This window comes from Phytophthora parasitica, assembly GCF_000247585.1.
Source record: "Phytophthora parasitica INRA-310 unplaced genomic scaffold supercont2.4, whole genome shotgun sequence".
Classification (NCBI taxonomy): domain Eukaryota; phylum Oomycota; class Peronosporomycetes; order Peronosporales; family Peronosporaceae; genus Phytophthora; species Phytophthora nicotianae.
The window spans coordinates 1,436,585-1,447,619 of record NW_008648990.1 but is presented as its reverse complement, the minus strand read 5'-3'; the positions used below and the strand labels follow the sequence as shown (position 1 = coordinate 1,447,619).

General features: G+C 47.8%; 6 protein-coding genes across 6 annotated transcripts; 3 read left to right on the top strand and 3 right to left on the bottom strand.

The window, feature by feature from the left end:
• Positions 1-1,121: 1,121 nt before the first annotated feature.
• On the top strand, positions 1,122-2,733 carry PPTG_03404 (hypothetical protein). Its single transcript, XM_008896080.1, has one exon. It carries the CDS (start codon positions 1,185-1,187, stop codon positions 2,484-2,486), a length of 1,302 nt encoding a protein of 433 aa, XP_008894328.1. The 5' UTR covers positions 1,122-1,184; the 3' UTR covers positions 2,487-2,733.
• Positions 2,734-2,802: 69 nt separating this feature from the next.
• On the bottom strand, positions 2,803-3,996 carry PPTG_03403 (hypothetical protein; the record flags this gene model as incomplete). Its single annotated transcript, XM_008896079.1, has 1 exon — positions 2,803-3,996. The coding sequence occupies one exon, from the start codon at positions 3,994-3,996 to the stop codon at positions 2,803-2,805; it is 1,194 nt and encodes a 397-aa protein (XP_008894327.1).
• Positions 3,997-4,292: 296 nt separating this feature from the next.
• Positions 4,293-5,567, bottom strand: PPTG_03402 (hypothetical protein; the record flags this gene model as incomplete). The annotated part of the gene is made up of 1 exon (XM_008896078.1): positions 4,293-5,567. One exon carries the CDS (start codon positions 5,565-5,567, stop codon positions 4,293-4,295), a length of 1,275 nt encoding a protein of 424 aa, XP_008894326.1.
• Positions 5,568-5,747: 180 nt separating this feature from the next.
• PPTG_03401 (hypothetical protein) lies at positions 5,748-7,308 on the top strand. Its single transcript, XM_008896077.1, has one exon. The coding sequence runs from the start codon at positions 5,782-5,784 to the stop codon at positions 7,036-7,038; it is 1,257 nt and encodes a 418-aa protein (XP_008894325.1). The 5' UTR covers positions 5,748-5,781; the 3' UTR covers positions 7,039-7,308.
• PPTG_03400 (hypothetical protein) lies at positions 7,032-8,816 on the bottom strand. Its single transcript, XM_008896076.1, has one exon. It carries the CDS (start codon positions 8,604-8,606, stop codon positions 7,302-7,304), a length of 1,305 nt encoding a protein of 434 aa, XP_008894324.1. The 5' UTR covers positions 8,607-8,816; the 3' UTR covers positions 7,032-7,301.
• PPTG_03399 (hypothetical protein) lies at positions 8,698-10,886 on the top strand. Its single transcript, XM_008896075.1, has one exon. It carries the CDS (start codon positions 8,812-8,814, stop codon positions 10,162-10,164), a length of 1,353 nt encoding a protein of 450 aa, XP_008894323.1. The 5' UTR covers positions 8,698-8,811; the 3' UTR covers positions 10,165-10,886.
• The last annotated feature ends 149 nt before the right edge of the window (positions 10,887-11,035 follow it).

Here is an 11,035-nt window from a genome sequence, read left to right as displayed (position 1 = left end):
TTCGAATACGACTGCACGGGTGGCATCCGGGAGGTTGCTGAGACTGGAATTATCGTAGTATGGCGTCATACGGATGGGTTGGAAAGCTGTCGATGTTAGTTTTCTGGTACCTGAAGCTGTGTCGATAGTGATCTCGTCAGGTTCGCTGTCATCGCGCAGTCTCCGTTTTCGCTCTGTCTCTATAAAGGGGTGAGTGTCGTGGTAATTTTGTATGCCGACGACAAACTTGTGGTCGAGAGAATCGTGAATACAGGTTTCCGCTACTTGAATACACCAGCAAACGACTAATAGCAGTTGAATTGACCTTGCTGACAGTGAAGCCATTGTTGTGGCAGTTGACTAACAGTGAGCGTATCCGTCGTAGTTAATGGAGCCAGTGATCTTCTCCCAAGACACTCAGTTGATAAGTGATCCTAGGAAAGTATGCATGTCTTCACTCGAGCAATACATCCAGACTTGTACGAATTAGGACATCATTGTGTGTCGCTGACGTGAAGTAGCTAATATTGGAGGTGAATCAGCTAATTATGGAGCTCATTCAACGGTATGCTGGAATACTTTGATATTCCTGGAGATACTCAAGTAGCTTGGAGATGGTCTAGTTAGTAGCCAGCCTCGTTCAGTGTGTCCTCTATTGGAGCACGGGTCGTACTCCAATATAATATGTGCTGCCCAACGTCTCTTTTGTTAGCACTGTATCTAGCGCAAATTTCTGACCAGTTGCAGCTAATTGTGGGCCCACAGGCCAGGTGTGCGAGCCTTCGCCAAGGAAGTGATAGCAAATATAGCTGCAGACTTGTTTCAAATTCTAAAATGTGTCGACATTGCTTGCACGTTTGTCCCTATGCAGCGTCTTGTCGTTTCAGACACCTTTAGGTCTCTTCATTCAATGGACTTCTATTATCATAGCGTACTCTCTTTCTATCGCCATTCATGTTTTTTTCTGTTATGGTGTGATATATTTTTGCACTTACTTAGTATCTTTCGTGTGATAACGCAGATTTTGGTGGAAGACCCCTGTAAATCATTCACAAAAAGTAGAAATACCGGTATTATACAGGTATACCTACCTATCTGATTGGTCAATATTGCAAATGTTTACCGTACGTTACTCACGTGCTGAAATCAGCGCAAGAACAACCATTTCTGAAGTGCTAACCTCATTTTCTCTCTATTGTGTCGCTATGGCAGACGACGAGCTTCTTCGCGCGGTGGGAGACTTCCTATCACCTCAAGGCCACGCCATTGCTACCACACTCAGTCTCGATGAAGTAGACAGCGATCAGCTCCTTGCGGACACGGACGTACTGCTTCAATCTCTAAATCGGAATCAAAGCACCACTAAAGCCGAGTGTAAAACCAAGAGCGACATCGCCAGGTTAAAGGCCGGTCAGCGAAGAGACGCCTACCGCGCACGACTTAAGGCCGAATGGGCAACTTTAAGGCAACAAGATGTGGAACTTAGCAAGCACCTAAAGAAATTGAAGCAACTTAAGACCCAAGAGGAGACGATGAGCTCCCCCTCGGACTCACTAGCTCTGGGAGCATGGAGAGCTATTGCCATTCGACAATACGAGAGCAGGATGGAGGCGGAAGCGCTCCAGAAACGACTACAGGCCGCTGTAAATAGCCGAGCTGTGATGATCCAAGATCTGGAATCCGTATTGCGGAAGAGAGTACGAGACATCGAAAAAAACACGACCGTGGAGATTCCAGAAATTCTGGAAAAGAAAGCGAGACTTGGATCGAAAGATGCCACTCTATACAACACCTACTTTCAGAACCTGGATGCACTATACGAACGGTTAGACGAGGTTTTTAAGGAAGTCGGGGTCACTCCAACTCCTGGTGGGATTCTAAGTGGGGAGCCAACTAGGAATATGAATGGCGAGACTGAATACTTCGAGACTATCGGAGTGGGTCGAGTGCCATTTATTTTTCAGAGGACATGCGATGCAGTATGGGAGTTGTTATCTGTCCCGCATCGACAGGAAGGGAGACTTGTGTACGATGGATTGCCCGATCCGGATAATTCGTTAGCTATACAGTTTTGCTCTCCACTGCAACGAGAAAACGGTGAAGTGCTGAAGTTGCGCACGCATCAAGTTGCACGACGGTACATTGAGAAGAACCGCTTGGTTGTAGTGTGGAGAGGACTGTGTGAAGCGGACAGCGAGTTTCTCGGCATGAATTCGGACGAGACGGGGTGGTGCATTGTTCACTCTCCGGAAAGCGATCCGGATTTCTTTGCGGATCCTGCGACGACGCTAGTGCAGGCGTGCACTCGAATGGTTCCGATGCATTTTCAAGACGGCGAAGATAAGGAGGGCAAGGTGAATCAGTTTGTGGAGCTGCTTGTGAAGACAGGAGCCGAAGACAATCGTGAAATCGAACTCATGATGGAGAGACTTTTGCTGGATGACGCACTTGCAACAGACGGTCTGGACATTGATGAGGACGGTAACTTAACTTCATTAGAAGTCTAAGTCAAGCGCCTTAATGGAGCAGTCTCGTTGAAGAGTAACATTTTTTTTTGTTATTTGTGCTTCTTTTTGTTATTATTACGTGCTACACGTGCACATGCATCATTCTGAACAACGACTGTCTGCAGCGCAATCGAATGATACAACATGTACAGCTAACAATGACTCGAAAGACAGTGCAACGTTAAATATTCCCAAGAATGGAGGAAATACTTTAAATTGATTTAATGATAAACGGTGGTTAGAGGAAACGGAAATGCTAAAATATTGACTTAATCATACACCCGGAAACTCCTTCCTTGATGCGATGGATGATTCCCTAACACACCACTTGATTGGCGAGATGGTTCTCCAGAGAACTCGTGATTTCGACAAAATCCTCCGATCCCATCGTATGCAACAACCGAGAGAACTGCTCTTTGCCTAGCTCGTTGTCTGTGTTGCTGAAATGCATTGGCTTGTGCCGCATACAAATAGCTAATGAAGTACCGACCCCATCCAGAATCCCGGAAGGCTGAGCAATAGACCAGCCCGTTTCGTCTGAGTGCATGCCGCAAAACAGTCCCTCCCCTTCGGTGAATGATTTCCAGACCACCACCAAACGATCCTCCTCACTGTAGCGACGACCAACCATGCTCTGAACCATCGACACTGATCGACCACAGTCCAAACGTCTAGTGATGCGCAGCTTGAACGCGATAGTATTGCTGACACCATCTTGATGTTCGTAGAGCATGTAGTATTCTTTGCGAGCAAGTGTGTGCGCCAGTTGCCATAAAACTTGACTAGCGAGCTTGAAATCGAATGCGATGTCACGTCTGTCTGCAAACGTAGAGAACCCTGTTGCAGCGTCGAATACCCACTTTGAAAGAGATTTCGAATCGTTCCGAAGAGTTTGAAAAGCGTGATCAGTCTGTGCATACACTGTATCGATTTCGCGGAGATACGTCTCGAGGATATCGACGTCTGAGGTTCCAATTTGAACGCGCCTATGTCTATCGAAGTTCAACACTTTCGACAGGGTTTCTTCAGTGCCCAGTCGCTGGTGCATCTCCTGAATCAACCGAGAACGAGACTCCACTGCGAGTTTCAAGCGCTGTTGTTCTAGTTCAGCTATTTGCAGTGCTTCCAGCTGCTGCTCCGCTATTGTCCTCCAAGCAGTGGCTGACAAGGAGTAATTGGCTTGTCTTGTTTGTTGGATTCTCCAATACTTGTGGGATAAGTCTTTCACCTGGCGCTCCAACATCTCCCGCTCTAAGCGTCGACGTTCACGATATTGTTTCCGACGTTTACGATCCTTTGCTCTATCAATATCGCGCACCGACAGTATACCTGCTGTCCTCTTTGTAGAGGTATGGTTGCTTTGGGGAGGAGGTGCGAGCCGAAGATCCGGTGATGAGTCGTTGGTGCTACATTCGGTTGTTGTATCCATGACAGAATCAAGAGGCGAACCGCACGAGTCGAGGAAACACTCGACTTCTTTGAGAAAAGCTTCATCCGAAATCGTCTCCATGACCAGAAAACGATAATGAAATGGAGTGAGAATGTTTTAGTGTTTCAAAGTTGATTATGGGATACCTTGTTCAGTTCAGAAAACAGGTGGGGGTAAACAGGTAAACATGTTGCTTCACACTTTTTGGCAGTGCCTTACCAATTAGTTGTCGCCGCGTCGGATTGAGCGGTACAATTTTAATCTTTTGATTAAAATCGATTACGGGACGCTTTGTTAACTCAGCTGCCCAAAGGCACTGAATATCTCAGCGTGTTCACGGTTTTTCAAGTTCGAACGCAATCGTTTCGGTGCGTGTACTAAACAAGCTGCCCTTCCAGTGGATCCTCGATCAAGAGGGACGCCATCATGCGCGTGATTTCCGAGCCATCCTCTTCTCCTGACGTCACAACCAGCTTCGCAAATTGATCCGCATGAGCCTTGTTACTGAAAGTTGTAGCAATGGCCATCGGTATGAACCGTGTAAAAGTTTGGATAACAGTCGCTGTAGCTCCACTGTCGACTGTGCTAGTTGGTCGTACGATGCACCACCCAGTCTCGTCGGAATGCATACCCGCAAATTCGGCGTCCCCCTCCGTTAATGCGCGCCACACGGTGACCACCCGGTCCGCTTCGATATATCGTTTTATTACCAAGTGAATCAACATATCCACCCGCTCCCCTGTTTCCTTTGGAGATGGAATCCGACACTTTACAGCGATAGTATTTTCAGGATCAATAACGCCGCGGTAGTGCTGTCGATCTTTTTGCCGGTGAACATGGAACATAGCTTGCCACATCGCGCTGCTCGTCTTCTCAAAGCTGGACGGGATCAAGGACACGTCCAGATTCTCAAAATATTCTAAATCACCGTCTCGTTTCCACTTTGGTTCCTCTTTGTAAGATACTAGTGGGTTCTCCTCGACCCCGGAAGCTTCGAAAGCCTCGTCTGTTTGCTTGTATACTTCGTCCATATCCTGCAAATACTCCTCGAACAACGCTATATCGTCCGCGTCTAGTTCCACATCATTCGACGTCTTCGTCATTCCAGGTGCGTTAGGTGAACTCACACCATTAAGTTGCTGTTGCATCATGTTGTTAACTTCTTGTATCACCTTGGCTCGACTCACTACAGCACATTTTAGCCGTCTCTCTTGCTCTTCAGCTATCAGTCGACCGTCCATTTGTCTCGAGGCGATAGCTTTCCATAATGGCACTGCAATACAGTTCTCCTGAATAGTTCTGGTCTTCTTTCTGGCCCGTTGTAAAGCCTTTAGCTCTTCTGACAGTGTCTTTTCCTGCTCCTGGAGCGTCTGACGCTCATTCTTGATCTTCACTCGATACCGGTGACGTCTTTTAGCTGCTTGGGCAATCCTGAGCTCATGACGTAGCTCTTCTGGGGTTTTGTGTGTCTTTATAGATGTGTTATAGGACGCTAATAAGGCCTCAGTCTCCGCTAAGAGATGGTCACTGTCCTGCAGCAAATCGGTTGCGTTTGGCGCTGTAATTTCCAGATCTGGGACGCCACAGTCGTGTAGGAACCCATTCAGATCAGCCAAGAAAGACTCGTCGTCCACGCCTCTGCTACCGTCCATTGAGTCAGCCTCTGATATCAGCACTCCATTGACACTTGGTATGGGTGGTTCATCCTACACGTGTTCGTGCAACATTGACATATTTCGAGATGTGCTTGTAGCAACTTAATAATTTAATGAAATTTATTCTGGTTCAGACTCGGAATCAGAAGTTATGATGGAGTCAGTTTAAAGTTACTTTAGTAAAACACATAAATGCAATTTTTCCACAGCGATGATCAACCAGGACGACGCCGCCTTCCTAGCCGAATTGACGGGTTTCCTGGACGACTATGAGGCGCCGATAGAGATTCATGAGCCAGACCTCGCTAGCAATCTCTTATTGGACAGTGACCAGCTCTTAGTGGAGACTGAGGCCCTGCTACTTTCTTCAAACGAATATCCTACCGAACCTGCTCATGCAGAGCTTTCAACGGTTGAGCGAGTGAGGAAGATGAAAAACGCACAAGCGGCCAAGAGGCGACTCAAGTACCGGAAGAAGCTCCGAAGCGAGCGAGAAACGTTAGAGGATGAAGAGAAACTTCTATCGGAGGAGTTGGAAGAGCTTCAGCGGGCTCGAAAGCGAGCGAAAGCGCTTGGGGATAAAACGTTAGCAACGTCCACGTGGAGAGCAATCGCCATTAGACAGAAGGAGGGCCGATTGGTAGCTGAAGAGCAGCAACGGCGACTGCAAAATGCCGTAGAGAATCGAGCTAAAGCGATCGAGGAGATCGCTCGGATGATACGAGACGACATGAAAGGGTCAAAGCATACAGCAAACATTGAGATGGACAAGCGGAGTCTCCTCAAACTCAATGCGGACGATACAGTACTCTTTGATGAATTTTTAGATGATTTGGAGGTCATGTATCCGCGAACTGATGAGGTTTTTCAAGCTTGCGGAGCTGAGGAGAAGCCGACAATGTCGTACAGATTGGGACCACACCGAAAACGAGAGGGAGACGTGGAATATATTGACAACTTGGACGTATTACTGATCCCCTTCAGCTTCGAGCAGACGTGTGACACGATGTGGCAGTCCATGACTCGCTTGTATCGACAGAGAGACTGGTATCACTACAACGTGACTGACCCAGAAAATACGTTGGCAGTCAAGTCGCACGTGCAAGTAGCGAGAGAGTCTGGAGAATCAGTGCAAATGATTGTGCACTGTGTAATGCGCAGGGTTTTAGAGAAAGAGCGAATGGTTGTTGTGTGGCGAGCGCTGTCTGAGGGCGAAGGAGAGTTTAGTGGGATTCATTCGGATGAAACTGGATGGTGTATTGTGCGTCCGAATGACTCGGACGAACCGCTGTTGCGGGTCGTCATGCAGACTTTTGTTCGGTTTATCCCAATGGATGTCTCGAATACACCAAGCAATGACGTGGGTGGATACCAGTTTACTAAGTTTGTCGTGTCTTCAGTCGAGGAAGACGGTGCCGAGATTGCACGAATGATGGACTCTTTACTTCTTGAAGACTTACGCTCATGAAAGAAAAACAACGGCGTTAATCCGTTCACGTGGAAAAAGTGAATTTTGAAATTAAATAGGTTTTCTACTTCTGAAGCAATAGAATATTTGTTGCTGCGCTGTTACCTCCTTTCTGATCAGCAGCCAAAATCTAGATCGCTTTTCTATTGCTTCGAAGTATTTGAACAACGCCTGGTAGAGTAATACAACTTCAAATTTGGTGCAAATCCAAATGTTAACATTTTCTACTGGCCTCAACGCGTCAGTGTGAATAATAAAAACAACTATATGCTGTCAGTCGGGCTTCCCAAGGCCACTACATCCACAGCATCACTCAACTGCAGACGCTCCATCATCTGCTCGACTTGGAGATTATCTTCTTTTCCTGACGTGACCAGAACTTCCGTGAACTTTGCAAAATCGGGGTGGCACGATACATTTGGACTGAAATGCATCGGGACAAGCCGCACACAAGTCTTGATGGTAGCGAACTTGCCAGCTTTATCAAAATTATCTTCTCTGCATTCTCTTGACTGGATAACACACCACCCCGTTTCGTCTGATTGCATTCCAAGGAACTCCCCCTCGCCTTCCCATAGTTCTCTCCAGATGATCACTGCACGGTCTTCTTCAATATATCGTCGAGCCACAAAATGTATCCAAATCGAGACAAATCCTCCAGTTTGAAGTCTACACTTGACCCGAAATCTCGTGGCAATCGTGTTCTCATCATCCACCCCATTAAACTCTTCTCTGTCGAGTTGTCGGTACGACTGATGTGTAATCTCCCACACGGCTAACCACGTTCGTTTGAAGTCGAATGGCACGTGCAATACACCTACATTTTCAAAGTACTCGGTGTCTCCCTCTCTCTTCTTCAGGGGTTGAGAGTTCAAGTACGGTCCGATCTTTGGCGCGGTCTCGCAACACTGAAACACAGCATCCGTCCTGGCGTAAATCGCGTCCAGTTCGTCTAAATAAGCTTCAAGAAGCCGTTCGTCAACAAATTCTCGCCCAGTTTTCTTGTATTGGCAGGAGTTTTCTCCATTTGCCTGCTCCGTCTCTTTTAACCGTTTCCGTATCATGTCCTCCACGTCTTGGATCAGCTCCCGTCGTCGCTTCACTGCTGTGTTCAACCTCTCCTGTTGCGCTTCTGCAATTCTCCGGCCTTCCAGTTGACGCAAGGCCATTGCTCTCCACCTGGAATGAGCCATCCCACCCTGGTCTCTCTTGCGTCTGTATTGCATTTGTTTGAGCCTCTCAGTCAGCTTCATCTCCTCACATCGCAAAGTCTGCCACTCCTTCTTCAGTCGCTTACGGTATGCGTCTCGACGTTTCCCAGTCTGTAAGTTACGCAGAGCGCGTTTACGCTCCGCATCGTCTCCTGGGTTGTCGCTTTCTTGCGGTCGAACAGTGTGGGTTATGACGTAAGTGACGTGATTGGCGAACGCTTCATTTGAAGCAGAATTTGACAAATGGCTAGCTGAAGTAACGGCTGAAGTGGACACTTGGTGACCCGCCTCGTCGTCCAGGAAACTCGAGACGTCCGCCAGGAACGCAGCCACAGCCTCGGATTCTTCCCTCCTCATGCTGCAATCTGACCTACCTACTTCAAAGACCACTTGAAAAAGTAACCCTTGTAACTCTTGTGAAGTAACACACAACGGACTACTTCATGGTGACACAAAACAGGTGGGTTAAATTCACACCGAAAATAACGGAGAAGTGTCTGTCAGACCGAATTTTGCAGCAGCGGAAAGTAGAGACCATCACTCTGCCTCATCAAGTTTCCACATGCTGCAAGAGGAGCAAGTCGACGCCGCGCTGTTGGCCGACGTGACAGGTTTCTTGGCGGACTGCAGCGCGTCAGCTTCATCAATAGACCGACAACGGAAGGCGCCGCCGTCCTTCAGTGACGATGTGCTGGTCCTGGACACGCACCAGCTCATAGCGGAGACGGAGACGCTGCTCTCGTCCCTCGAGACCACGGCACAGGAACAAATAGCTTCCAATACTCTATCAAGTTCCGACGAAGTTACCATCACTAGTGACCACAAATATACACCCAAGACGGACGCAATGCCGGCTGAAGATAGACGTGCGTATCGAAATGTTCAGGCTGCCAAGCGCCGACTGAAGTACCGACAGAAGCTCAAAGACGAGAAGAAGACGCTAGAAAGTCAGGAAATAGAGCTCTCGGGTGAGTTAAGCAGGCTACAAAGCGCTCAAGAGGCTGAGAAGATGAGGTATGTGGACAGAATGTCGCTGAGTGTGTGGAGATCCATCGCTACGAGGCAGAAGGAAAAGCGTCTGGAGGCTGAGCAGACTCAGAGACAACTGAGAGCTGCAGTGGTCGGCCGAGCGAGGATGATCCATCAGATGAAGGCACTGCTACAACGACCTTATGTGCTGGAGGAGAAGAATATGCTGTATGGGGAGGCTGACGGAGGCCATGCCGATGGCTCTGTGTTGTTTAAGACTTTTGTGAGTGAATTGGATGCGATTTACGCTCAGACAGACCAGGTTATGCGAGAAGTCAACGCCGAAGTGTCGACGAAATTTGAGTACAATCTGACACGGAAAGTTAAGGATGGAGTAGAGTATTTCGACAGCACCGACGCTACGGAGATTCCATTTGCATTCGAAGACACCAGTCGTGCGATGTCGTTGCTGATGATGACAGATCCAGACGTACTACGGCACAATTCACATGCCCAAGAACCGAAGGATACAGTCACTGTGAAGTATATCGCTGACTGCCAACTTGAGAGAGATGAAGTCGCTAAGCTGAAAATCTACTCGGCTATGCGAAAAGTTAAAGAAGCTGATCGTGTGGTATTTGTGTGGCGCGCTGTGACGGAGGGACAAGGCGATTTATCCGGACACCACACAGACGAAACGGGGTGGCTTGTTTTGCGCCCACAAGAGATTGGCGATTTCCCATCGACAGTGTTCGAGAGCTATACACGCTTTATTCCAATAGATGTCGGTGAGTCGGCAAGCAAGGCCGATACAGATCGATTTGCCAAAGTGGTTGCGAAGTCAGGAGAGGAAGAAGTGAACGAGATGATGCAATTGTTGGAGAAGATGCTACTTGGAGGTGACCAATTCTACACCAGCGGTCATCCCCGTTATGAAAGTGCCTAAAGTCATTGTGCTGATGCTGCTTTCATCAACCAAAATGTATGACAGTCTGCATCATGCATTGCATTTTTACACAAATGCTAGATGATAGCAATACCAAAGGATATCCTTCTGCGTGCTCGTTAGCCGTTCTTTTCAGCGGGGAATGGGCTGATGCGACGGATTTTAATCTCAGACTAACGGTGTAGCTAGCACGAAAAAACTCTGGATATTAACCCGGCTGAAGAGCAATGGAAACGTTGCGATTCACGATAACGGTGCGGTGGCAAAAGACCCACCAAATACCTAGGTGAGGTCCTGTGTACGAGTAGATCGAATTCTGCCAAATGCAGCAACCTCCAGACGCCCTCCGGAGTTTCTTCACACGAACTCACACGTTGAACAACGCCTTCTCCAAGGTTGAGGCTATATCCCGCGTACTGGGAGTTTTCGTGCCGCAGCGAGCATATTTTCTAGAGCGTCGTCGGTGTAGTAGGCTCGGAAAACCGCGCTCATGCTCGTTTGTTTGTCGGGGTACTTTGCGTTGAAATCGTCTAGGTACTGGGCCCAACGCTTGAAATCCGGACTCGAGAGAAGATCGTCCGACACCTTCTCAAGTGGCAGCAGATACTTGGACCGGTCAGGACGTTCTCGAAAGCGAATCACGTCATCTGCTCCCGGCTTAGTCAATATCAGGGTTGAGCAAAAATACATTTATTGAAAATGCTTTTTCACGAATCACGAAAATAGTTTATTTACGGGTTCAATCCAGTTTGATTATTTATTTACTTATTTTAGGAGTTCGTACGCGAAATTTATTTGTCAGGCTGCACAGCAACCATTAAGGTGTTTGGTTGGTCCTGAAGAGCCCACACGCTAGCCACTGCGTTTACCA